The 27,764-nt window shown below is 43.8% G+C and overlaps 1 protein-coding gene across 6 annotated transcripts in view; it reads right to left on the reverse strand.

The window, feature by feature from the left end:
• MEGF11 (multiple EGF like domains 11) overlaps positions 1-27,764 on the reverse strand; it is a 254,203-nt gene that overhangs the window by 34,216 nt on the left and 192,223 nt on the right. For all 6 annotated transcript variants that reach the window (XM_038146753.1, XM_038146755.1, XM_038146754.1 and 3 more), the window contains exons 12-16: positions 20,349-20,469; positions 18,719-18,882; positions 18,212-18,314; positions 4,271-4,417; positions 1,605-1,739 (exon numbers count right to left, since the gene is read on the reverse strand). In XM_038146753.1, coding sequence (XP_038002681.1) covers positions 1,605-1,739; positions 4,271-4,417; positions 18,212-18,314; positions 18,719-18,882; positions 20,349-20,469 — 670 coding nt within the window. The remainder of the gene's footprint in view (positions 1-1,604; positions 1,740-4,270; positions 4,418-18,211; positions 18,315-18,718; positions 18,883-20,348; positions 20,470-27,764) is intronic.

The following is a 27,764-nucleotide window of genomic DNA, read 5'->3' on the forward strand; positions in this document are numbered from 1 at the left end:
TTTAAACAACCTGGTTGTGGACTGACAGAGAGACTCTCGTGAAGATGTGAGATCCAAATCCAAGCACCTTTTAAATGTCTCAATCATTTTTGGAGAGCTGTAAAACAAGGCCTAATGCTGCTTTCTTCAGCAGCAGCCTGACTGTACAACACAGACTGGGATGTTAATTAGCTCAGAAAGCTCTGAAGTGGGACTCCCAAAGCCCCTGTGGGATGTCAGGTGTGTTCTAGCAGTGATAACAAGTTATTATCAACCCATCTCGCTCTGGGATTGTGAAAGATATTCAAAAACAGCTGTTTAGTTGTTTGCAGCTCAGAATCCTTGGCACAGCTGAGTCAACCTGTGCAGTTTTGGGGGTTACACAGCTCCTCACCTGCACTGCTGGTGGAAGAATGTTCCTGCTGCCAATGGCACAAGGAAATGAAAATTCCAAAGTGAAATCCTCATTTCACATTTTTCTAATGGAAAATTAATTAGCATTTTTCCTTCTACAAAATAAAGTTACATGTTAACTCATTATGACAAACTGCAACACAAATTGATTTTAATTAGGACATGAATATTTTAAGATTAATTTGCTAGATAGATCAACATTTCAAAGTAAAACCAGAAGTGCTGAACATCTGAGCAAAAATAAAATAGTTTTCTTAAGAGGATAATTAGACCTGCTTATGCTTTGAAATCTGGCTAACGTTTCACATAAAATGGACAAATTCACTGAAATACGTTCATTTTAATAAATTAATTGATGTAATGTTTAGTTGACTATACAGCACAGGAAAAAAAAAAACAACCCATGGTTATACTTAATCTGTGTTTAATGATTTTGGGTAACTGCTGCCTGCAATCCCAACTTACTGAAAAGCAGGGCATTGAAAGTGTCACTCAGTTTTGGCAGGGATGGTGACTTCACAGGGGCAGCGGTCACTACAAATCACTTCTTTTAAATATCTGTGTAGAAAATACCCACTGCAGTATGCAGCAACTGAGAGTGCAGAAGGCTGAGGGATTTTGTGGGTATTTTTAGGATGAAAATGACACCTGGAGTTAAATGTGGAACTTTGAAAGGTACAGAAAGGTGATGGGTGTTTGGGGGAGCTGAAGTTCCTCTTCACTTGTGAAAATGAACTCACTTCTCTGCCTCACTGCAAACTTTCCTGTCTCTTGCACGTGTCCATGGCTTTAGCTATTCCCAGCCAGGTCCTGCACAGTGTCAATGAGGTTTTGTGCACAACTGGGTGTTTGGGATTGTTCACCTGAGCTGGCCTTTACCTTAACCAGCGCCTCCCTCTCCTGCTGCAAAGATCACAGGAAGGTGCTATCAACATTCAGGTGAGGCAGCAAGAAGAATGAAGCCATTGGATGCTGATGTATTTACAGCAGGTGTCTCATTCCACAGTCATTTCAATCCAGTGTAGCAGAGCTGGTTTATTTATGAAACCAGGAGCACATCGTATTTCCAAGAGGGTGACTGAGTGCCTGTTTGCATTTTCCCTCTGAAGGAAAGATTTTCTTGGGATCTAAACTGGTGAAACAAGTGAAAAAGGCAGGGAGCATGGGACGGGAGTGGCTGCAGAGCGCAGCTGTTAGGAAGGGAGGCGTACCTTGGTTGCAGAGGGGGCCGGAGAAGCCCGGCAGGCAGTCGCAGTGGCCGGACACGTGGTGGCAGGGACCGTTGCTGTGCACGCACTGGGGACACGGCTGGCTGCAGTGGTGTCCGTAAAACCCGGGGGGGCAAACTGAAAACACAACAAACCAAGCTGTCACGGGTTTCCCAACGTTTTCTCATCACTCAGAGCTCGAGGTTTCTCTGTCTGTCTTAATCCCAAACCAATATTTCTTAATTTATCAAGCACAATTTTGTGGACAGCTGAAATAATGAGGCCTGTTGGATTGTTCCATGTCTAATAAAGTCCAGCTCTGGGTAAAACTGCTCCCGTGTTCAAACATTCCCACCTTCCTTCCTCATGGAAGTCCTTGGCTATTTAACACCACAGCAGAGTTCTCAGCAGCCTCTCTCTCAGGACACTCATTTGAGTCTCTCTAACCTGGACTCTTTGAAAAACAGGAGTTTAAGATGTCTGAGACCTCACAGCAGATATGGTTGAGAACACACATTCCCAAGATTTTAGGATAGATGGGAAAAAGAAACACTGGCATACACGTACAGACAACAGAAACTCAGAAAGCAATGGACATTGAGTCAAGAAATCAGAGAAGGTGTATTAGGAAACAAGATTTTATGTCAAAATTACTATGCCAAAGCTGATTTCCAAACCTATCCAGTGCAATGCCTGTGCTCAGCTGGGGCGGTCATTTTATACATTTCATGGGAGGAGCCAATAATGGTAACTATGTAACCCCATATAAAATCACCTGATTTGAATCAATAATCACATCAGATAGCTGAGTAAACTTGTAATGAATTGTCTGCTTATTTTTGCCTAAAACCTGGACTGAAATTATTATAGAATTTGTACATCTGGTATAGAATCAGGATTATGGTTCAGTATCTCTTCTAAAAGCAGATTTTTGCTTCTAAGAGCATGTAGAGTGAAAAAGCATCCACTGTCCAAACATTCACTGCAATAGATAACACAAAGAAATGTTAAATTGCAGTAAGTGACAGTAAAAATAACTTTATATGTTTTTATTTTTACTCCTGTGATTCTCTGTTCTATAGTTCTGGCTCAGTGGTTACTAAATCATGTCTGTTCTATTTTTCCAGCAAATGAGAATTTTCTCTTGGACTGTATGTTCTCAGAGAGTGTCAGGCTCTTACCCCACTGCACATTTCCAGCTGGAGTTTAGCTGACAGGTTGGTTGATGATGCAGTAGCTATAAAACAACCTGGATCATTCCTGGAGACATTTCTGCAGGCTTAAGAGCACTAAACCATCCCAGTGTCTCATGTAATCCTGATTACACAGACAGAACAAGTTGGCTGAGTATCATCTTCAGTATCATCCTCAGCTCTGCCTTGTAATAAAACAGCCTAAATCCTGTCTCTAAATGAATTTCTAAGAGAAAAATACGGATGATTTTGAGAACAAGCTTAGCAAGGTCTCCTGTTTACCAGGTATTCTTGAGCCTGGATCCCAGAAAAGAGCTGGAAGCAAGCTGGATTCCCAGGCCAAATACTCACAGAGGCAAGAGCAGAAGCATCCACAGGACCCTTCTGCTGTCACCCCAGTTGGGAGGAAAAGTTCTCCCCATTAGATCCTTAGCAAGCATCCTCAGGGAGCAGCCTGATTCCTGGGCTTGCAAACTGGGCACAAGGTTTGCTCATGTAGCCTGCGTGCCAACAGCTGATAGAACTAAGCTGGGTTTTTTTCATCTCAGAAAGGTCAGAAACCATTAACTTCTGGAAGTTTTGCACTCTTCAGGTCTCAAATTTGTAAAACATTTTCTTCCTCACCCTGAAGCTCTGAGCTCCACATTTTAGCCTTGGAGAGAGGTTTTACAGCTACACAGATATGCTGAAGCACCTGGAAATTGGGGTTTATAATGGAAATGCTTATAGGCCATTAACTACAGCAGTGCTAGAGGTCATTGTTATAATGGCTTTAAATAAAAACTGTCAGCCACAAATTATTTTTAGAGATGAGTGTGTTCTAGTGTCAAGTGTAACTGGTGAAATCAAAGGGGATATATGGACTGGGCATGCAGAATGTCTCACAGCAAGAGGAAGAAGAAGAAATGCTGAACAATAAAGACAAATCCACTTCTTCTTTACATGGGATGATGGTTGGTGTAGCTTGGATCAGTGAATTAGGGTCCCTGTGGGGCAAATGCAGCTTCCCAGATAAAGCAAATGAGAGGATTTTTATCTGCTTGGTACATTTTAATGTGTAGCAGCAGAGCATCAAACAGGAGCTATTTTGGGCTGCTGTGTTTCTTTTTCTGGCATACAAGAAAACATTGCCTTGTTTTTTTGATGCCAACACTCATCCACTTGTCATTATATGATGGGTGGTGGCTGACTGTTTAACAGGTCTGACTTCACTGCAAACCTGTGTCCTGCCAGCTTTGGTTTGTAAGGGTGCTGCTCCTTCTTCCAGGTCACCTGTGACCTCCAGGTGCAGATCAGAAAAAGAAACACAAGGCACAGCTCAGTGCAGGAGAGTTCTTGATGAAGGAGCATTTTCCAGGCTCTTTTGCCCTCAGGAAGTCATGAGCTAAAGCAGCTCACAAACTGTGGATTTGTCTGTCAGGTGTCGTAAAGGACATTTCTACCTGCCTTGCTTCTGCCAGCTATGGAAAATCTTACTTCTCTGGCACAAGGGCCCTCTGTATCCTGGTGCACAGTCACAGGTTCCATCCTCAGGGGAGCAGGATCCCCCATTCTCACAGCTGCAGGAGATGGAGCAGTTGGGTCCCCAGCGGCCCTGGGTGCAGATGTTGTCACAGTGGATGCCTAAGGACACAAAGCCACACGTTAGGCTTCCAACAACTCTTACTCTGCTCATTGATCAAAGAAATACTTGGCTGGACTGATGCCTCACAGTCCCTCAGAGCCAGCGAGGGAGTCTGGGAAGGAAACAGCTCCTCTTTGATCTGCTTAATAAAGTGAAAATTAAGAAAATGCCAGAGAGGTGGATTCTGTTAGTGTTGGTGGGCGCCTGTTCAGTCCTCAGCACAGTTAAAGAAACTCTGCATGTCATCCAAGAGATGAAGGTCAGGAATTGCTTTAAAGTCACAAAATAGCTCAAATAACTGGTCTGGAAATAGGCAGTTGATTGAAGCCTGATTACTTACCTGTTGTGAATTGGACGACCATAAAAAGAAAAATCAGGATTTTGCGAAAACATGTTCGGTATTTGGATTCCTGAGCACAAGTAAATTAAACTCTATTTTGTGTTCTGTTCCCTTCCTGGCTTAAACTCTTGTGCTCTGGTGTTTTGTGCACATACCCCACATCTACCCAGAACTCCCCAGTTCTGTGTGAACTGAGTTCTGATCCAGCAAGCGGCCATATGCTGGATGCACAGGCTGAGCATTTGCATGTTAAATGGAGACTGAGACCTGCCAATCCAGCTCCCAGTGCTTCCCAGGGTGCTTGTTTGATATTTACTATTATGAAGAGCAAAGCTTGGAAACACTGAAAGGAGCACACAGCCAGGAAACTTAACACAAGGCTTCTGGCATGGTTTCAACTGGCTTTGTTTAAACTGGTGACTTTTAAAAACAACCCTGTGCCATGGCTTGTCACATATAAATGTGATTGTCACATATCAATGTGATCAGCAGGAGCTGATCCTGCACACGGTGTCTGAGAGGCTCTCACTCCACTGGAATAAGGCAGTACCAATACCTGCAATTAGCAGGGCTATTTGCATGATCAAGGGCTCCTTGGATGGGTTTGCAGAATCATGAACTAAGAGGGACACTAAGCAGTGCCAGCTGCAGGGAGTGGCACTGGCAGGAGCATCTAAAAACAGCAGAAATGGATCAGAGACTGGCTTGGAAATTTTTCTTAGAACATGACCCCAGTGGGAGCCTGGCCCTGAGATCAGGGGCTACCCACACACCCCAGCTGGGCTTCCATCCCCAGCCTGAGATGTTCTTTATCATCCCTGACCTAAGATGTTCTTTACCAGCCCCCAAACTGAGATGTTCTTTATTATCCCTGACTTGAGATGTTCTTCTCCATCCCCAGCCTGAGATGTTCTTCTCCATCCCCAGCCTGAGATGTTCTTCTCCATCCCCAGCCTGAGATGTTCTTTATCACCCATGCACATGTTCCACTGCACAATGGGATCAAAGCAGCCCAGGGGTTGGATTAGTGCAGCTCTCTGCAGAAACACAATCCAAATAATTTCCTCCACCTCTGATAACTTCATCTGGATGCTGGAGGTAATGCACTGCATTTGGGGAGCTGTGATCTGTACGGCCACCAAACTCTGAGCATTATTAAATCAGCTGAAAGTCATTATAAATACACTTACAGTGCAGTTTCAAGTTGGTTTTATAAATCTCTGAAGTTAACACAGTAAGAAATACTGCAGAGCCAAAATTTCCCTTTTCTGAAGATTAATCATACAATTATAATGTCCCTTCCTAGAAAATCTTAACCAAGTCTGGCAAAAGCACAGTTTGAAATGTGATTTCTAGTAATACATGATCTTAGCTTTATTTATAAAGAAGCATGGACCATTCTGTACAGCTTAATAAAAACCACATTAAAATACAGTAAAAACTTAATACAAGCTCAATTCCTTCATATCCTAGTAAATAAATCTGAAAAAAGGACTGTGAAAAGAGACAAGGAACATTTGTATTAGTAAAATCAAGAAAAAACATTATTTTAAGAAATTATTTTAAAGTCTTCCCTGCTTCCTTTGAAATCAAATATATCCTTGGATTACTTAAACAAGTGCTTTATGTGTGCATTTATGCCTTTTAATGCACACACAATGTAATAAAAATGTAATTTTTTAAATGTAATTTAATTTTTAATGTAATTAAAAAGTCAGAAAATAAATTGTAAAAAAATGAACAAATAAATAAATGTGTTTTGTATTTATAAATACATGTGTATGATCATTTATAACCTCGAGCCTTGAGTCTCAGTGTGAGCTCCCTGAACTGAAATTCAGACACAAACACAGAAAAATGTGCATTTTTCCTCCCGATTGCAGCATTAAAATTACAACTCTGTCATTGTGGATGGTCTATTTATAAATGGGGACAATTAAGCAGCATTATTTCTCGTCTCTTTTGACGAAGTTTGGGGAAGAATGACACTGACTCTTTTCTTGTGCAGGGTACCTGAATTTGAATGCCAGGGCTGTTCCTGCAGCAGCAAAGCCCTTCCTTTGGTAATGAGTAATGAGGGATGTCTTCCCTCTCCTAACGAAGGCAATGAGTCATTGTGGAGCTGATTGTTGTAGCAAAAGGGAAAGGGGGAAAAGGAAACTTTCCAGAAGCCACTGGCACCCATTACAGCCCTTATTTATTTGCACATTTCCAGAAGACAACCGAGATGGTGCCGCAATCAGGTTTTATTACTTTTTATTACTCCAAGTTAATTCTCATGGAAGACTTCATTTTTGAAGGCTCCTACATGCATTGAATTGCAAATATAAATGAGAAGTTAAAATTGCATCTGGACATGCAAGTCTTATGGAATTGTGCTGGAGAAAGCACCTTAATTTTACAATTCCCCAACCTGACAGCGTGTGAAGGGGGAGTCTATCCCTCCCAGCTACTTTACAGTCAGAGTCAGTGAAGCAGCAAGATTCTGTAATGTAAAACTTTAATATTTATTTAGGAACTTGCTGATGAACATTTCTGATAAGCAATTAGTTTTCAATTTCCAGAACTACAAAAAGTGCTGAAGTTGACACACCTCTGTACTACCTCATGTTACAACCACGGATTCCTAATTATGAACAAAGTCCTGGTTTCACATGCATGGTGTAGAAATTGGAAAGACAACTATCAGAAGTCCTTGAAGCTGCAGGAAGCAGTTCTATACATAAACTCTATTGCCTGGATACCAGGGAATTATCTGCCAGCCCGAGGCTGCGGTTCACAATTGCAGACACTGGTATAAAATTACACTTCCAAGACCTTTTTAAACAATGTTCTGGGGGTGAATTGTAAATGAAATCCACAAAACTCCTAAAATTGTAATCTACTGGACATGGGCAAAAGATCTGTACTTTTGCAGTAAGGCAGAGCCCAGGTAAGAGCAGAGCCCACTGTGGCTTTAATTCAGTCTGTGAAACAGCAGCCACAAACCCTCCATGGCCCAGCAGGGATTTGGGCTATTGGATTTCTGCAAGCACTGGCTGCTTTCCAGTGGGATTCCCTTTGGACTGCTCTGTACATGGCATTTAGCTGACAGTCCCAGGAGTGGCTTCATTCCCTTTTCCCAAAACCAACCTCCTTTGCACACTTGGTGGGGAGGAAAAGCAGCCCTGAGGGCCTGAATTACAGTGGAAAACACAAACTGGGCGCAACTCAGCCCACCAGAGCAGTCACAACTGTACTGTTCCAAGGGACAACCACACAGGACAGCTGCTCCAAACTCCTCCCCCTCCTGGACAATTTCCTTCCAAGGGTCCAAGCAGCTGCTGGCTGGGACATGGAGAATATCTGGGGTAGCTCAGCCCAGACTTCCCAAAGGTGAAGCCATTTGGTTGGGCAGGGATCTTCCAAAGCGGAGCTGCAATCCTGACAAAGGAAAGCAGCAGGGCGAGAGGTAGAGGAGGAAGAGAATCCCAGAATCTTAGAATGGTTTGGGTCAGAAAGCTCATCTTGTCACACCCCCTACCCCAGGCTGCTCCAAGCCCTGTCCAGCTTGGCCTTGAACACTTCCAGGGATGCAGGGGCAGCCCCAGCTTCTCTGGGCACCCTGTGCCAGAGAAGAATTCCTTCCCAATATCCCATCTAACCCTGCCCTTTGGCTGTGGGAAGCTGTTGATGGAAGCTGTGTCTGTCTTACATGGAGCAGTTTCAAGTTTGCCCAGATGAAGCCAGTCCTTGTACTCAAATGTACAAATCAACTGTGAGGGATTAATCCAACATCCACACAAGCATCAGGAAAAGGAGCAAGAAAAAGAAGAGGAAAAAGCCCCTCAAGCCACACAACTGGGATGTGAGGCATCTATTGAAGAGCTCCTTCACAGGCTGCTTCTGTTAATCATCTTCAGTGGCTTCAAGAAAGTTTGTCAAAGTAATGCAGATTTAGTGCTGCCCATAACTACATCATGCTGAAGGACTTTGGAGGGTAAAACTCCTGAAAGCCAGACATAAGCAGAACTCCCTTTTTTCCCTCTCCAGTTTCTGCAACTGCACTCGTGCTTGGGGATTACGTCTCTGGCTCTTAATAAAGCTGCCATTGTTTCTCTGCTGTGTCTCTGGATAGTTGGAAACTAATACTCCAAACACAATAAAAGAGCAAAAATGGATGGAATAAATGAGAACCAGTGGCCTGGTTTTGACCACTGCTATCCCCCTGACAGTAGCCTCTGCAGCAGTGCCTGCACACTGCCCAGCATCTAATTATTTCTCAGGGATGTAGGAATTTGATAAATTATAGGATGTAGTTCCCTCCCCCCCACGTACTTTAATTTTACATCTACCAGCATATAGCTGTAATTATTTCTCTGAATAAAATCTTCAGCTTTTTTTTTTTTTTTCCTTCAATAGTCCCAATCTAAAGACAGATGCAACATCAATTAGGAATGACAGGAATGATTTCAGCAGACATTTGAATCCAACACAAACATTGTGCTCTCCTCCACCTGTCTTTCAACATGACATGAAGTCATAATAATCTCTTATTTCTGGCATTTGAATAGCTTTGGAAAGAGCTGCTTTTTATGCAAAAATAGGCACTGGATTTATGCAGGCAATGCTGTGGAGGCCTGAGGTTTGGTGAGTCACGCTTGGCTTTGATGTGGAATGCTGGTGGCTCGTGTCTCTGGCAGGATGGATCCCCAGTGCTGCTTGGTACCTGCTGACAGGGTACCCAGCCCAGCACACACCCTCCAGCTGATGCTGCAAGGCTGCCTGGGGTGGGAGGGCATGGGCAGGGGCCAGCTGGGAGTTGAAGGTACTGGGAACAGGTCTGGGAACGTCTCAGAGGGTGTGACCTCTGGAGTGGGCTGCTCTCTGGTGGGCACCCTCCCTCTGGTCTCTGTCCCACCTGCAAGGATCCCATTGGCAGCACCCCCACCCAGCCCAGGTGGCCATGCCAGGGGCAGAGCCAGAGGCCACCCAGGTCACCCTGAATCCTGCCTTGGCCTCCTGATGTGTACATTTATTTCTGATAATTGCTTCTATCATCACACATTCATGTTTTCTTTAACCTCATTCTCTTGTCTTTCCCTGATACTCTCATTGCTGTTACACTTCTGTTGTCCCTGTAAATTCTATTTAAATTGTATTTGAGGTTAGCTCCATGTGCTTTCCTAAGCAGACACACTTCTGCTGCTTCAGTCCCTAAAAGGTAAAAGACAATTCACTAAGAGCACAAGGAAGAACTGTCCAAGCTGTGGATCAGCTGCTCAGAGGGGCCATCACAGAGCACAGACAAGAGTTCACAAAGAATTCTTGATGCTTTTCTATCAGTTTTTGCATCTTTGTATTTATTCCTACCTGAGGCAAACCCTGAAGTGTTTGACTCAGAGCCAGTCAGAAGCACCACAGCACAATTCCTGACAGCTCAGCATTTAAGAATGCTGAAGAATGAGAAAATCAGTGTGGGGAGGGCAGCAGATAGAAGAAAACATAAAGGGATCTCTCATAAAATTAAATGGAAACATTAAGAATTGATGGCTGCTCATCTAGTCTGCAAATAAGCTATTTTTGTTTTTATATAGTGAAACTACTCAGCAGAGAACAGCAGCCACACTCACATTATCTGTGAACTTCTGTGGTGTTCTCAAATGCTTTTTTTTCACTGATTTTTTTTTCCAAATTGGTGCCATGGAGCCCTTCCTTCTCTTACTGAGCATCCTTCACCAGTGGATTCAGAGGGGCAACTCCTGAATGTAACAGCCCATCAGTCTAAATGAAAGCTCCATGATCTGGTCCTAAATAATGAAGAATAAGCCCTTCCCTGAAGCCAGTGAAAAATTCTACATTGTCCCTTCTCTCATCTGTGCAGGGGCGATTTAGGCACCCATTAATGTAAGTGTATTTCTGCAAGTAATACACTTAGAGCCTAATGCACCTCTGTGGAGCTCTAATCCTACCCCTATTTTTAATTATCTGGAGAAATCTCCCGGTATGAATCACCCAACCCAGGGAATTTGTGCAATAAAAGCTTTTGAGGCAAGAGACCTACCTCACAAGATATTAGGTAAGTCAAAATGTTTGCTAAAGTAAAGGATGATCTGGTTCCCTTTGCTCCAGGGTGTTCTCCAGGGTGCACTCTTGCAGGGGAAGAGTTACCCTGAGCAGGCAGGGCAGACCAGCAGAAAATGGAGTCAAGCCTTACACAGCCCTGCTTCATCTTCAGAGCTTTCCTAGTTCTCAAATGCTGGGAACAGTTTCAGGCCAGGAGGGAAGAGAAAGCTGGGGGAGATCTGAGCAGATCATCAGCAGGCAAACAGGAGCAACTGGTGACTGGGAAAAGCTGGATTGTTTTCCTGCTGGAAATGTTCAAGCTCCTGAACTAAACCATGAGTGAAGAACAGCTGAGCAAGAGCTGGGGCATAACCAAAGCCTTTTGTGGTCAATGATGTTGAAATTCCACCCTTTCCCCTTGGTGTGGGAGGGGAAGGAAGATGGTTACAACATTTTTCACTGCAAACTCTTCCATTGATGACATAATGTATCATTGAATCCTGGATGGTTTGGGCTGGAAGGGACATCAAAGATCATCCCATTCCCAGCCCTGCCATGGGCAGGGACACCTTCCACTGTCCCAGGCTGCTCCAAGCCCTGTCCAGCCTGGCCTTGGGCACTGCCAGGGATCCAGGGGTAGCCACAGCTTCCCTGGGCACCTGTGCCAGGGCCTCACCCTCACAGGGAAGGAAGCATCAAGAATATTTCTACTTTTTCTACCATCCAATCTAACCCTACTCTCTGGAAGTGTGAAGTCACTCCTCCCTGACCTGTCACTACCTGCTCTTGTAAATAGTCTCTCTCCACTATATAAATATATAAATATATAAATATATATATATACACACCTCATTGTAGCTTGCAGGCTGTTTGCTGAGCACTCTTTCCTCTCCTCCTTTCACACCCAGCATGCCAACAGCCAGGATTTAGTCTGCTGAAATGTGCACAAATAATTTTTCCCCACTTCTCGCCCACATTTATTTATAGGTGACTATTGTACACACAGCCAGGCTTATATATAGAATGTCTCCACATTCAAATGGAAAAGGGTTGGGTACCTCTAACGTCAAGTCTCCTGTTTTTCAAGCCCATTAAATTAGCATCACCCAGGATGCCATCCAAGCTCTATCTTCTCTCAGAAATTTAAAAGCTGTCCTTTATTAAGCAAAATTAAACCCAAAAATAAATACGAAGCTAAACAAACTTGTGTATCTTCTGTGTATATAAGATTATTACTGCAATGATTTGCATACACGCTGAAGTTTAGCAGTAGCCTTACTGCAGCTGCTAATTATAGCATGAGGGTCTGATCCAACTCCTACTGAAGGAATGGCAAAAATCCAACTGATTTCACCAAAGGTGAAATATATACAAAATCTGTCACAGGACAAACACAACTAAACCTCACTCAGATGAAAATTAGGAGCCCCCCAGATACCTGCCAAGGAAGGAACAGACATAATTAATGTCGGGACATCAATGAAATCTTTGATATAGCTTCAGAATTCATATTTTTGAAAATTAGCCCTATATCAGCAGGAACCATCCTTAAAGGTTCCTGTCAAAGAGAGAATTTTTAAGCACAGCCTGACATTAAAATCTTATCAACTCACTTGAAATTAAGTCAATGAAAAATTAAAGCTAATTTCTAATAAGCTTATCTTACATTCATAGACTAAAGGGCACTTGTTGAATCCAGAGAGTAAGCACACCTTTCATACGGAAAAGATTTTCACACTGGAAAGGCAGAGGCCAGGAGAGAGGCTAAAATGCACCATTTTAGACTGACTCTAGAAATTTTTAGTTTTCCTGTCCATTTAAAGGTAATGTAAGGATACAGAATAATCACAGAAATAAATTATTAATTTAAAAATCTGGGATAAGACTGCCAGAAGTGATAAATGCAAAATATGGTGTAGATAATGGGACTAGACATCTAGAAAATGCATGTTTAATAGGAACTTACTATTGCTCCATTCTGGTATTTTAGGCTCTGTCTTACAAACCAATGGTACGAAACAATCTGATGGGAAAAAAAAGTCAACCCATGACATTGTGAATTCTAAACCACTCTGGATCTTTAGCTAAAAAGCTGCAGGGGGCATGAAACAAGTCCTAGTTTTTTTCTGGTTTTAAATAGGCACAGAAAACCAGTTCCCAGTTTTATCATCACATAGGTGAGGTTGATCTACTAATGACAAGAGAATTATTTAGGCTTCAACCCAGTACAGCTGAGGACAGGATCTGGCCCTAAGATTATAAATTGGACACAGCTGCAATGAAAGAAAAGTCATATTAGTACAAACAAAATACATTTTATGGAAAGGGTGGTTTTTTTCCCCTCAAGGATTTTTCACCTCCTTGCAAAGAGCTCAGAGAAAGTGAAGTTAAAAATACCTTAGAGCTCCCCGTCAAAGTGGTCACTGCTCCTTTAAAATTCAAAAAGGCTTTCCCTTGAGTAACAGGCTTATCAGTTTTCCTGAATTAATGTGTCCACAGGAGGCAAGAAACATGTTTCTGTGTTTGAGTGACAGTGCAGATGTCACTGCCAGCCTGCAAATGTTGCCAGCCCTGCAGCCTCATCCCTTGGAGCTGCCCTGGTCTGTGCCCAGCAGCACCTCCTGCCCCCATCCCTCCCTCAACCCCACAGGTGGGAACCCTGCAGCTCCAGACTCCCAGAGCCCCTGTGCTGGAGCTGGACACGAGCGGAGGCCATCAGAGGCTGTGTTCTGGCAAGGTGGCAAAGTGACTGAGGGTGTAAAGGACAGTGAAATGTGTATTTTGATCTCCTGTGCAACAGCAAAGAGGGAGGCTGCTCTCATGAGGAACGAAGCCTGAAGGTGTAAAGCACCAAGGTAATAAGATGTTTGTTCCTCAGCAGCATGCATCATTTGCATACCTGTGTTTGCCATCCTGATTAATTAAGGAAAATCTATATGGGCTTCTTTTATGATTAACTACGGGATGCACACTTTTATGTTTTCCATCTCATATCTACAGCACCAGGCTAATTTTTCCCACACATCTTTGGGATGTTAAAATATAGTGAATAAACTTTGGCTTTGGATACTGAGAGAAGCCTCTGGGTACCCCAGCTCAGTGGGGAGCTGAGATACCATCGCCACAGCAGCTCTGCAAAACCAGAGCACCACACAAGAAAAAAGGCAGAGCAAGATGCAGATAAGACAGCATTTCAGATTAAAGGAATTCAGATAAACAGGATTTTAACTGACCTTAGCATTTAGAGGAGTGGAATCTATCCCCCTGCAGATCACTCCCCATTTAAACCCAATGTAAGAGCTGAAAGGGTAACAAAACACACACTGCCACAATTAACCTGGAGCAATTGGCTCATCTCAGGGAGGAGCAGAGCTCAGCAGAGGAGCAGCCAGGCCTGTGGCTCTGCTTCTGGGATCAGTCTGGGAGTGGGAAAATGGATGGACTCAGGTCTTGGGAGCAGGATAGCCAATACCTGGGTCTGTCTTCCCAGGGAGTCTTACCTGGCTCTGGTCAAGCACCTCCAGAAATTAGAGAACAGTCCAGCAGCTCTGATTTAATTATTGAGGGATTACTGAGGGAAGCAGCTAAAGGCTACACAGTTTCAGCCAGCTGGAATCTGTGAGGAAGCCATTTCTGGTACAAAACCTGCTGCCAGCAGCTGCCTGAGGTGGGACCATGCTGAGGGGGTTTGAAGTTCATCCTGGATCCCACAGGCAATGCAGCTGGAGCTGTCATCTCCAGAGCCTCAGCATTGCATCTGGCACAGCAGCACTGTCATCCTGCTCACCCAGCAAGGCCACCAGGGCAGCTGGTCCTTTCCTGTCCACTTTCAGATTACAGTAATTAAGAGGAGCCTAACTGAAATGTATAACCTTGTCACTTGAGCATGCAGGAGAGGAGGTTGCACCTGGGACAGATGAGACTCATCCTGCTTCTCCAGGACCTGTTTGCTTGCAAAGGACTTCCAGGAGCTGCTCTACCATGCAGCATTTCTGTGTTTCCATTCCCTCTGTGGATTCAGTGTGTGCAGGACCCCTAATTAACCAAATGTAATTAGCTCTGAGCATTTTCATTTCAACCTGAGTGTACATAAAGTAACACCTCTTCCATAACTGTCTGGTGTGATGGGAGCTCTAAGGTGCCTGTGTACACACACAGAGCTGCAAGCACAGAAGGGTCTGTACCTAAAATGCACAGCAAAGGTGGAGAAAGAGAGCCTTATTAATCCTTAAAAAACCACCTGAGTAATCAAGACTGACAGCAAGACTTTTCTTTTTTAACGCAGCAGTAGATATGAGCACCTCTTGTTTGGAGTTCCAGGGTGCTATTTGTATACATGTCCAACCTGGAGAACTCCATCCAGTGCAAGGCTGAGCCCTCAGTTTCACTGCATCCCACATTTCCTTCCTGTGGAGGGAAATTCAGCTCTGCATGGCATCAGCAGGTCACAGATCTGATTTTGGCCAACATTTCAACAAGTTCCACTTTGTTTTTACCACATGAGAGCATTTTGCCAGTGTAGCTTTGGGCTTCTGTTCTTGCTGAGCTATCTCCAAAGCCATGGGTGGCACCACGTGCCACTAGGCTGGGGGACTGGCAGCAGTGACACCAGGTACAAGCATCCCCAGAGCTGATCCAGCCCTGCCTCTGGCTGCACAGGTGCAATTCCCCACGGAGCTGACAGGGAGGGGATGTGCACGGCTCAGAGCAGCTTGCTGCCTCTGTGCTTATTTATGCACCCAGCTGGTTTGCACAGCTTTGTGATCTCCTGCTCGAGACGTGGGGATCTCTTCATCATCTTCCCATCTGCCAGGGACTCTCAGCTCCTGGAAATTACCTTCCCCCAGCTGGTATCCACAGAAGGTCATTGTCCTGAATAATAGTCTTGGGTGGCAGTCATGACATAATAAAAGGATGGTAGAGTGCTATTACCTTACACTGTATGCTACTCTGGACATGACTTTTTCCTTCTTTTGCCAGGCCTCCCCAATGCTCCTACCATCTATCAGTCCCTGAAGGTTTATATCAGTAACATCTTGAAACCACTTTAAAGAAAATGGGTTCAATCTTCCCCTTGATCTTTACATAAAACACAGACATCAAGAGGGAGTGCCACGTTTGGGATGAACATACAGAATATGCTGTTTCAGATGAAGTTTTGTGGCTATTAGGATCAGAAAGCCACGTGAATTCTCTGTTTGGTGTGAGTGGGCAGGAGAACCTTCAGAAGTTCCGTGATCCTGAACTTTTCTGATATTTTTCAGGCCATGCCTAATTAGTACCAAAATCAGAAAGCAAAAATTTCAGCCTGAATTATTTATCACCTCATATTAATAAAATGCACCGCAATACACATCATGGCGCAGTTCACAACAGCTGCGGATAAGATTAATCTTTCACTGATGCCATACTCCTTAATATGAAAATATAATTATCTAGCTGAAGAGTTTCTTAAATGACATACTTTCAAACTGGTAGGAGCAGAATTTATCCTTGTGTCTGGTGCCAAGCCAAGTGGAAAAAACATTGGAACAGAATTGACAAAACACGTGTTGGTTCTGTCTATCAGCATCTCCACCTTACAGAGCTCTGTCACCATTTCAACTCCAACCTGGTCTCAAATATGGATATAGTATTTTCCTCCCTGAAATATGATCCTGAAAAGAAGAATTCCAGAACTGCAGGAGCACACTGAGGGATAAAGTGCTTAGGCTGCAGCAAACCCCCTCCAAGTGAATATACACTTACCTTGCTCAATATAGAAATGAAAAGAAGGACATCAGAAATTATTCTTACCTTTAATTAATTAGTATCTCCATTTGATGTCCATTTACAGATGTGCAAGGCAGTAAGCACAAAGTATTTGCTGCAAAGGCCTTTGAGAAAAAGCCACACCTTCAGTCTGCATTGTCTGCAAAGGTCAGTCCCTGCAGTTTCCTCTGGAATGCTACATCCAGAAGATGTGTAATAAACTTTTAGAGTAGGTGTATATAAATATCTCTCCTCAAATTACTCTACTTTTAAAAGCCATTTTTTTCCCTTGAAGAAGCTCACAGTGACTACAGGAAAATCTACCAGCTTTTTCTCTGCTGATCATCAATAATGAACAGTAGAGTTAGAGTTTTAAAGCCTGATAGATGGATATATTGATGGCAAGGAGGTTCAGAGAAAGATAAATGCTGCCTAGCCAGTGAGGCAGGCAAGAGAATGAAGGAGGGGATGCAAGTGAGATTATAAAATGGATTTTCTTTGGAGAAAAGTGTCCTTTTCAGGGTTACATGCTCAGTATCTCAGAAAAGTAGCTTTGCTGTACACAATACGTAGAACCTAATATTTTTACATTTTATTTAATTATTTAAAGATTATTTCCATTGTATATTTTAGGCATAATTTCATTGCTTTTGCTTCATGCTCCTGGGAGCTGGGCTGCTGTGGGATGTCCTCTCCATCAGAAACAGAAGACGTGTTGGTTTAAGGCATAAATCAATGGGAAAGGTGACACTATTCCAAATGTTGGCTGCCTGATCAGCCTGCCTTGCTCCATGCATCCTTCCAACTTGTACTTGTTTGAAAAACAATTAAATTTTCCAAGTGACTTGCTGTTAATATAAATGCATTTTGACTGTCAGTGCCACTGGTGGTTCTGCAGTATATGGAACATGACTTTATTTCCACCCAGGGCCTCAACAGAGAGCAGAGAGAGATTAACCAGCATTTTAGGCAGCAAAGTGTGAAATGGTTGGGTCAATAACTTGCCCCCTACTGCTGTCAAAAGCTGGAAAGAGAACATCAGTGTGGAGTCAAGTGCAGGTCTAATTGTACAGAGAACTCCAGCCTGGATTCTCCAACTTCACTGAATATTCCCCTCTGTTGCTGTGCAATCACAACAGCTCTGTCAAACCAGCATTAATCTGCTCTCTGCAACTACCCTGTGACCAGAACCCTTGGAAAATGGGAAAATTCAGAGTTTTGTATGTTGGAGCAGCTGTAATGACTCATCAGAAATGGCCTGACTGCATCCCAGGTATGATGGTCCTGGGATTCACCATCCCACAACTGCACCCCTGTGGAAAGGGCAGTTCAAGGAGAAAAACCCTGCAGGATTGTGGATGATCTGCATCCCTCCTGAGGATGCTTTTAGAGAAAGCTAACATCTGGCTGCAGGTTTGGAACCATCTTCAACTCATCTGAATACAAATTTAATGAATGCCAATTATTGTCACATCACGAGTGATTTAAATATGGGCAAGTTCAGCTGATCTTGTCTCAATCTATTATTTAGAAGTTTGCAGTCACAAGTCCAGGGCTATAACTGATGCAATAGCAAAGCAAAGCAAACCAACATAACCCCCCAAACCCCAAAATGAACCAAAGCCCCAAGGTTTACAAAGGGAATTGCTGGTTTTACCTGTCCAGCCTGCAAGGCAGCAGCAGTACCCGGTGACAGGATCGCAGCCATCCGCGTGGTTGCAGTCACAACGCTCACTGCAATTAAGGCCATATGTTCCATCCTTCAAGAATAGAAATAAAAAAGCCTCTCAGTGATCAGCTTTTTGTTCTGAAATGTGCAAAATCATCTATCACGTCCCTCTTAATGCTGAGTTGCATTTTTTAAATTAACATACAGAGAAGACAGAAACTCGGTGCCTAATGTTTCTATACAGAACCAAATGAGGAATCACTTTAAAAAATGACATTCAAGAAACTGCAGATAACACAGCAATAGCTCTGATAAAATACAATGCAAAGTATAATACATCCAGTTGACTGCTAGAACTCCAATCTGTTATTTACACTTGATTTCCTCAGACATCACAGACAAATTGAGATCCTCCCCTGCTCTCTCTTCAGCAGAGCTATGGGGACTGTGATTTATGGGGGTGGAAGACCACCCCAAATTGTTATTTGCACTCACAGGACAAGGCTGGTCACAGAACTCCCCCTGCCATCCTGGGGAGCAGAGGCAGAAGCCATCAGCTGGCCTGCAGGACGCTCCATTGCTGCAGGAACACGTCTGGTTACAGTTCAGACCCCAGCTTCCACTTGAACAGGGAATAGAGCAATCCACTCCTTGCCACCCTAAGGAAATGGGAGAGAAACAGCATCTGGGATGTTTGCATGAAAACAGCAGGCCAGGCAGCTGGCAAGCTGCAGCTCTTTGTTTCTAGGAGCAGTTTATTGGTGTAAATTAAGACTAACTTGGGGTCAAAGACTGACTCTTTCATTGTGACCTCCCAGCTCCATCTCCCAGCATCTCTACACATAGATGGAGATATAAGAGCCTTGGCTGTAACCAGATTCAGGTGTCTGATGCCTTTCTGGGAACTTCTGGGACAGTCCCTGTCTGTCAGGCTGGAGACCTTCTGACCTACAGGATTGCAAGAACTTTTCATGTGATGCTGCCTGTTTCTTACCTCTTTTTTTTCCTCCTTTTTTTTTTTTTGAGAATGCTATTTAATATAAAGCAGCTATTACACCTAAAATAAGACCAATGCCATCATTTCTAGCCATTAAGGCTCAAATCTTAACTACCAGGAGCACAATGACTTTCATTACACTGCAGCTCTGTGTCATGGAGTTGAGCAGTAACTCATGGTTTATACACCCTCATTAAATGGGGTTCTACAGTGACCCATTAATTCATGTTTGAAATGCCAGATTTTATGGTTACTTGCCTCACTTCTGTTTTAGGGCTTATGTATGTCATACAGGCATAGCTCATGTTGGGATTTTGGGGGAACAGAAGAGCTGCTGTGCCATGAAGCAGTGGAGGATTCTCAGGTGGTCACTAGATCCATGGGATGTGCTCACCACCACGTCCAGGAGGGAATTATGGACATGTGTGGCAAGAAAAGATGTCAGTCACTTTGGAGCAGGAAAGACTTCTTATTTCCCCAAATAAATGAGAGCCACATCCTCAACCCTGCGCTATTTCAGGAGACAGAGGACACTTGCACAAGGCTGGGGTGTCACCCTGCCAAGGTACAGGAGGAGGGCAGGTAAGAATGGCAGCAAGGGCAGAGAGCCAGGGCTCACCCCACAGTGCCCAAGAGCAGGGCTGGCAGCTGGGATGAGCCAGGAGCCCAGGGCAGCAGGAATGAGACCAGCCCAAGGTGGAGATGGGCAGGCAGGAGTCAGGTCAAGGCTGGTGGGGATGACCAAGGCCAGGCACAGCCCAGTGCCAGGGGCTACAGGAAACACAGGTAGGAAGCGCCGTCCACTCCTGTGCCCAGTGGCTTTGGAATCTGGGAGAGACAGGGCAGCAAAGGCCTAAAAACCCAGCAGACAGAAGATTGTTCTGCATTTCCCCTCGGAGAGGAGCAGTGTTTCTGCCCCCACACCCAGTTCTGTGACATGTTTCTGCAGCAGAGCAGAGAAGTCTGGCCCCTGTTCAGGGCAGAGACTGGACTTGCAGTCCAGCCCCTGTTGAGCTGGGATACTTGGGAGGACAAGAGAATAGTGAAGTTCCTGACTGCACAGCTTTGCCACTTTCAAAGGGGACAGGTACTGATGGCAGGGAGCTGTTAAATGTGAATTTTGTTTACCTTCTTTGCAGTAGCACAGCCCATCCACAGGGGAACAAGTGCCATCGTTCTTGCAGTTACAGACCGACGAGCAGTTGGTTCCGTAGGTCCCTGCCATGCAGGGAATGGTGCAGTCATCTCCCTGCAACCCAGAAAAGTCAGAGTCAGCTGAAGAAATCTGGCATGCAGGAAATTCCCAGCTCGGCACAGGGAAGCTTTCTCTCTATGAACAGTGAGCAGAGTGTTGTGAGTTGATTGCTGAGCCTTCAGCACTTGAGCAGTCACCGCTGCTTCCCATGATTATGATGCAATTAGTGCTTTGATTGACTCGGAGGAAAGGGACAAGTTTCTGGCATTCATTCAGCAGGAGGTGGGGAAGTTACAAAAACAAACCTCCTAGAGCAGATGTTAGATCATTAAGCAAAACATCACTTACGAAGCACTAATCACAAAATATACAGTCTGAAACCGTGCAGAGATTGCTCTGCGGTTCTTGGAAAATATATTCTAAGAATAGGGTTGTTAAAAACCAAAAGGATCTCGTACATGCTCATCTTCCACAGGTTGGCAGAGAGGAAAACGACATGGCAGGTGCATCAGATCTTTTTGATGCGTAGCTGGTACCTGCATTTGTTTTCAATTAATTTGCATGAGATTGTGACTTTAGGAAGAAGGCAGACCAGGAGTGATGTGTATGTCAGAGACAGGAGGCACAGACCAGAACACAGAAATGTGGGCTCTGTCCTATTTCTGCTCTAGGTGTGGGCAAAGGGAGGGAAAGGAGAATAAATACTTGTATTTTACAGAAATATAGAATGCTCCAACACTACATTCTGGTGTGCTGTATGCACTGATCAGCTTGTGTGGTTGAAAGGATAGACACAGTTCTTACTAATACTGTTCATCTGATACAACAAGGGAATTAAAATGTGAGCACAATAAGGTTTAAAGCAATTGTGGTTTAACCTCACTAATTGAGGTTTAAGCCTTAGTAAACTTACTGACTCCCATAGCTGGGTCTACACATTAACATATACAAGGTATTTTGGCTTCCTTTTCCTCTGTGTATAATCCTGACTTTCACATTGCAAATTAGCTCCTAAATTTACTACTTCAGTGAGTCAAACTTAAATAATTTAGTTCTATGCCAGGGAAAGTGAACCTACTACAAGTTAAAAAGTAACTCCATTGCACGGTGTGACCTGTGCCATAGCTCAGGGGAAAAGATATTGGTCAAAATGTATTTTTGCAGCTGAGAGGCTTCACTGTTTGATAGGAGGATCCATTTATCAGGAGTGAAATGTGCACCATGTCAGCTTCCCTATGCTGTGACAAGTACCTCCAGGAGCCCGTATATCACACAGCAGACACCCAGACAGCACAAGGAAATATGAACAGATTTCTGAGCACCATAAACCCCCATCTGCTTTGCTGGAGCAGTTCTGCCTCACACCAGTGTGACTCATCCTATTTTAGACCTTTTAGAAAAACTGTTTCAGGGGGAAGGAAAGGAAACAGTTAAAATTTACTGCTCACAAGTAAATCCTGCAAGTCTCTGATTTTTGAGTGAAGGCACTGTTTGTAAAAGATGCTATCTTTGACCTTGGTGGAGTAAAACAAGTGCCCCTGCAAAGGCCTGGCAGGAAAAGATGCTGCCTTGACAGCCAGCAAATCCAAAGCAGGCTGCCCCTCATTACCCTGCCAGCATGCCTATGGAATGAGCTCCAGGAACCCGGGCTGGCAGAGGGGCATTCAGTCTCCACGCCTAATCAATCCTCTGCCTTTCTCCTGTGTGTGACAATTAGACAGCCAATTAGTGCCACTTAGGAACCCTTATCCTGTGTGAATGAAACTCCCAACTCATTTCATGTACTACACAGAACTGCTGGTACTGCTAATAATTTCTATGACAACTGACCTTATCTGGATTTGAACTAGTGATCCAGAAGGAAAAGAAAATTCCTTTGAAAAGGAAAGGGGAGCAGAGTGATGTGGAGTTAAAATACCCCTTGGGGAGTCACATTAACCAACCACAGAACCACAGAATCATCAGGGTTAGGAGAGACTGAAGATCATCCAGTCCAACCATCAATCACCCCAAAACCACATCCCCACATCCTGACACCTCTAAAACACCATCTGGGCTAGGGCTGGAGGTAGCAGGAGGATTTCCAGTGTCTCAGCTGATGTTCTGTGACCACAGAGCAGCTGGTGTTGGGGGCAGTGCTCCCTGGCCAGGCACAACTGGAGTGGATTCACTGGTTTTCTGTAATCACTTTGGATTATCCCGAAGAAAAGGGACACAACTCCCTGAAAAAGGTTTGTAGTGAACTGGGTGTCAGTCCCTTCTCTCAGGTAACAAGTGACAGGACAATAAGGTGAGGAAATGGCCTCAAGTTGCACCAAGGGAGGTTTAGATGGGATATAAGGGAAAATTTCTTCACAGGAAGAGCTGTCCAGCATTGGAACAGGCTGCCTAGGGAAGTGGTGGAATCACCTTTCCCAAAATCTTAAAAAAACATGTGGATGTGTCACTTGAGGACATGGTTTAGTGGTGAACACAGTGGTGGTGCTGGTTGATGGTTGGACTTGGTGGTCTTTGAGGCCTTTTCCAACCTTAAAGATTCTGTGATTTTCACAAGGTGAACATCAGGCTGTTTATTCCAAGCTTTGAGTGTTGGCATTTACTTTAATGTACTTGGCTTTATGGACTGACAGAGCTGGGCATTCTGGCTGTCCACCATCCACTCACATACTTTGCAAACAAACCTTAACTGAAAAAAAAATACCTGGTTTAATGAGATTTCTATCCCCAGGTTTGACAAGTGAGACCTTCAGAGCTCTCTGAGTGACAACTGCCAAATACACTTAACTTCTTAATTACATAAGAGGAAAATGCACTTGAACTATAGCACTGGCTCTAAGATTTTATTAATTATAAATGCATACCTTGTTATTAACATTTTGAACTTGATTTGGGAGAATGACCTCTGAAATGAAATGCATTCAGGTACTGTTAAAGATATGTAAATTCCACCTCCCTCTCACCACCTGCCCAAGTGGATAATGCTGCTCTGTATGCATCCAGCTGTTAATGAGTTATATATTCTAACAAACTGATTTGAATCGTGTGTATTGAATCTTCACTCTTGCAATATGGTACTTTATATTTCTATCCTATTTAGTAAAATTAATAAACAGCTGTGCTCCTTATGTTGATTATTCTTTTTTTTTTCTATTAAGATTGGGAGGTTAATGAGGATAGTGCAATGCCTGGATGTGGTACCCATGCTAGGAAGGAGTAGCTAATTCAATCAAACATATACCCCTAGAAATGTTAAAGCTATATTAGGAAATTGAGCTATAAATAACTTGGTATTTTCCATCTCTACGTTCCAAATCAGAATGACCCATATGGACATCACAAACTTTCAGAGGTGCTTCATTTTCAATATTTTCACTTAGAAGGGCCAGCTCATAAAATATAGCCCCAAGTCTATCCACTGGATTATTTCTAATTTCAGGGGTCAAATCTGACTTTAACATAAACAATGGAAAATCTCTTTAGGGAATGTGGGGTCAGGGCCAGCTGTGGGAAATGCCCTGCTGTGTGTGGAGCAGCACATTCCTGCTCTCTGCTCTGCATCTGCCCAGCCTGGGAGAGGCCACCTCAGTGCCACCAAGGATGGAGTGTCCCACACCTCAGCCCTGCTCAGAAATTACCACCACTGAGCCTCTTCTTGTTTGAAATCCAGACCTGATGGGAGCACACCAAGAAGGCAAAGATAGAGGAGGGAAGCTACAATTCCTGGGATCCTAAAAGTCCCCTTGAAATCAGAATGGATGGTGGCAATGACCTCAGCAGCCCCACCTATGTCTTTCCATGCCTGTAAACACTTCAGAAACACATTTTTGCTGGAACTGACAGCCCTTCCCAGCACCCCGAGAGCTCTGGGCATCCAGTTCTTGTTATGGTTAATTCTCCCCCATGGATTGAGGGTGAGGTCCAAGGAACCAAACTCCATTAATAACTCAGGCTGCCAGCTCACATCCATCAGCATCAAATATTAATAGACTCCGAGGGCCACAGCATCCATCTTTCTAGATGGTAGTCAATAATCTGTCTTGTTTCTGTTCAGGGAGAGGGGAAGATTTTCCTCCACCAAAAATTATGATTGTTCAATATTAGTAGAGCTTAAAGACACAATGCTGCCTCAGGTGTTGGCTGTGTTAACAAGCTCTGGCTGCTTCAGAAACTGTTTTCCCTGGATTAATGTTACCCTAATAGGTTACATTTCTTGTTTCTTTTAAAAATGCATTCCTGCTATAAGAAGTGATCAACTCCCTTAAAAATCCTTTTCTGGTGATCAATGCACAAATTTGTATTTATTCCTGTACATTTTGGATTAGGACTTCAAGTCTGTGAAATGCATTTTGAAAGGAAAAAAAAAAAAAAAGGGTATCTCAGACCATAAAGAGAGTTAATAACCCAGCAATGGTCAACAACATCCAGCAAAGTTTGCACCCACACCTGGTCTGTCACAAAGTTTGCTATTTAAGGATGTGAAATTAAGGATTTCAGAAGTAGCTACAATCTACAGGAATACAATTCCCTTGGAGGGCTGAAGTCTGGTTCCACTGAACTCAGTGGCAAAACAGAAAATCAATCTTCAAGGCTTCTGCAATGCAGAAGAGGAACAGGATGTTATTGAACCTGGCCTCAAGTTTGCATGACAAAGACCCGGGTGACAGCTTTGCTCTGGAGGTTTAATCTGCCGAGGTGCTGAAATTCCTCAACTCCCACAGGTTACTGGGGGCGACTGACAGCGCTGAAAGGCAAAATATTGGAACCTTTGGTAATCTGCAGTGGGACTCCAGCTAATCAGAGATTTCTAACACCTCATCTGATCCCTCCCTCGCCTCCTCCTCGCCAGGCTGGGCAGGTGAATCAGAGGTGCAGCCCCTGGCACCAGCCCAGGGATGCTCCACGCTCGGTGCCCAGAGCACTGAGTGGAAAGAAGGGCACGGTGCAGAGGCTCCCGTGTGTGCTGATCCACAGATCAGGGAGGCCAAGTGCTGCTGCTGTTTGTACCTGAGGCCTGTGTGTCCAGATAAGCTGATCAGTGTGGATTTAGCACCTACAAATGTATATTTCTGTGTACACACAGCACGTGGGACATCAGTGCTGGGACATGGTGTCTGTGCACTGATGCAGATCACAGATACCCTCCTCTATATTTACTTATTTAATTGTGACATTTACAATTAACCCAAAGTGGTTCTCCACAAACATTCCCTCAAGGTAAACATATGGTATCCAGCAACAAAAACTGTCAGAACAAACTAATTTCCTTAATGGTGCTCAGTGGAAATTACTGTGCTCTTCATCAGTGGATCAGCAGCAGGGGGAAACTTTTGTACTTGCACCGGCCTTGTCCTCCACCCTGGACTCAAACAATTTATTCATGACCTTCCTACACAGCATCTTTAGTTTTTCAGACATAATGATGTCCTCTGGCAGACTTCCTTTCCCCTCTGGGTGTTACTAATTACTCCCTGCAGAGGCTGTTATTGGTGCTAATGAAAAAATGCAGTAAAACCTTGGGGAAGGCTCCTGTGCCAAGTGCTCCGTGTGCAGGTGATTGCTGTGACTGAGCACTGACAAAAGTTCCTTTGCCCACCTTGTAACACAATGTGATGGAGCTGTGCTGGGGTTTGATACACATCTAAAAGGACAAAATGAAACCACCAGTGATCTTATTCCATCTCCTTTTCCCTGTGCCCTTTTCATGGGAAAGACAGGGGAAGGCAGAAAGGATGGGAAAGAGTTTTCCTATCCTTAAAAAAGTGACTTTATAGCTCATGACTCATCCAAAGACAGAACCATTGGCAGCCTGAATGCCAGAGTCTTTCACGAAATCATCAACCCCTCCAAGAGCCATCTGCAAAGCTTTCCCCAGTCTGCACCCCGGTGACACTGCAGTTCTCTCAGCAAAACACGGAGCTGCCAGGCACGGATCCCTTTGGGAATGAGCAGAACTTCCCCTCTGCTTCCTATAACCTTACAGGGATTTACAAACCTTTACAAATGGATGTCAGCATTTTAATTCACCTCTGAATTTGTGCTAACATGTTAATTCATACAGTAAATTTCACAGTAAATGCCAAGTCCAGAATTACTCAGCCTGATACTAATTCTTAAATTTGATGATGGATCAGAAGTATTCAGCAGAACATACATACAAACAAAATGGAAACTTCATTTGTTATAAAGAGTAAGCAAAATATAATAAATAACGTCAATTTTAAGTACCTACAGTACTTTATTAAATACAATTTAATTTTACTTTACTGATCATAGTCTTTGCTAGCAAAGCTCTGAGCTCTGAGTGAGAGGGGAGTAAAAGTTACCACAAAGTAACTGTAGTTATTATTTTCCACACTGTACAAAATCTGGTTCAATTTCATGGATTCCTTTTTTATAAACCCAAATATATTTGCTGTGGCCTGTTACAGGCATAACTCACATTAGTCCCTCATTAAGGCCACAGAAGATCCAGGACTATTTGTTCTCATTTCTGACCTCTCAGTCCCCAGAACCTCTCACTCCCTGTCTGGGTTGTTCTGTTTCCCACTGCACAGCCTCAAAATTGATCTGACATGCATTAGCAGTATATTTGGGTTACTTTTATTAAAGAAAAAAAAAAAAAAGAGTACTCACCCTATAGTCCCTGGGCTACAACGGGTTTCAGAGCAACAATTATCCATCCATCCTCCCAGAAGAGACCTTTCCCAACCCATTGCCCAGGCACCCTGGGAATCATTTGTCACAGCTTAGGAGAGCCTTTGGATAGGATCTGGCTGCCTGGGGAATAATTTGAACCTATCAAGATGGGAGAACTTGTCCAGCCCCCCAGTCTGGACACTGTGCATGTGGAAAACTGGAATTAACTGGACAGGGCTCATGGTTTCCAGCCCAGCAAATCCCAGCTGTGAGGGATTTTTTGTGGAGGATGCAAGGATCTGTGCATCTCAGGAGTCAGGCACTGCCTGTTGGCTCAGGGTCCTCTCACACTGGGACTCCACTGGAAATTCATCTTTTCCAGTGGAGGGTGCACAGAGTCTCACCACTCTCCTGCCCTCCAGCAGCTTGGCTCCAATGTGCTCCATACAGCCAAAAGGAACAATGCCCTGGCACAATAAAACTGATGAATAAAAGCAGCAAGTCCTGGCTTTGGGAGCATTTTTTCCCCTTCATGAAATCCAGTGAAAACAAACACAAATAAAACCTTCATTAAAAAAATTGGATTTTGCATACTAAAAGCCAGCAAACCTGAGCTGGATTTCTGTCAGCAAGCATTATAATCCCCCTCACCACCAGGGAACAGTTTTCTAGTTTGCACTAAAGCTATGCCCAATACCAGTCAGTTATCTGCA

This window comes from Motacilla alba, chromosome 10 (assembly GCF_015832195.1).
Source record: "Motacilla alba alba isolate MOTALB_02 chromosome 10, Motacilla_alba_V1.0_pri, whole genome shotgun sequence".
Taxonomy (NCBI): Eukaryota; Metazoa; Chordata; class Aves; order Passeriformes; family Motacillidae; genus Motacilla; species Motacilla alba.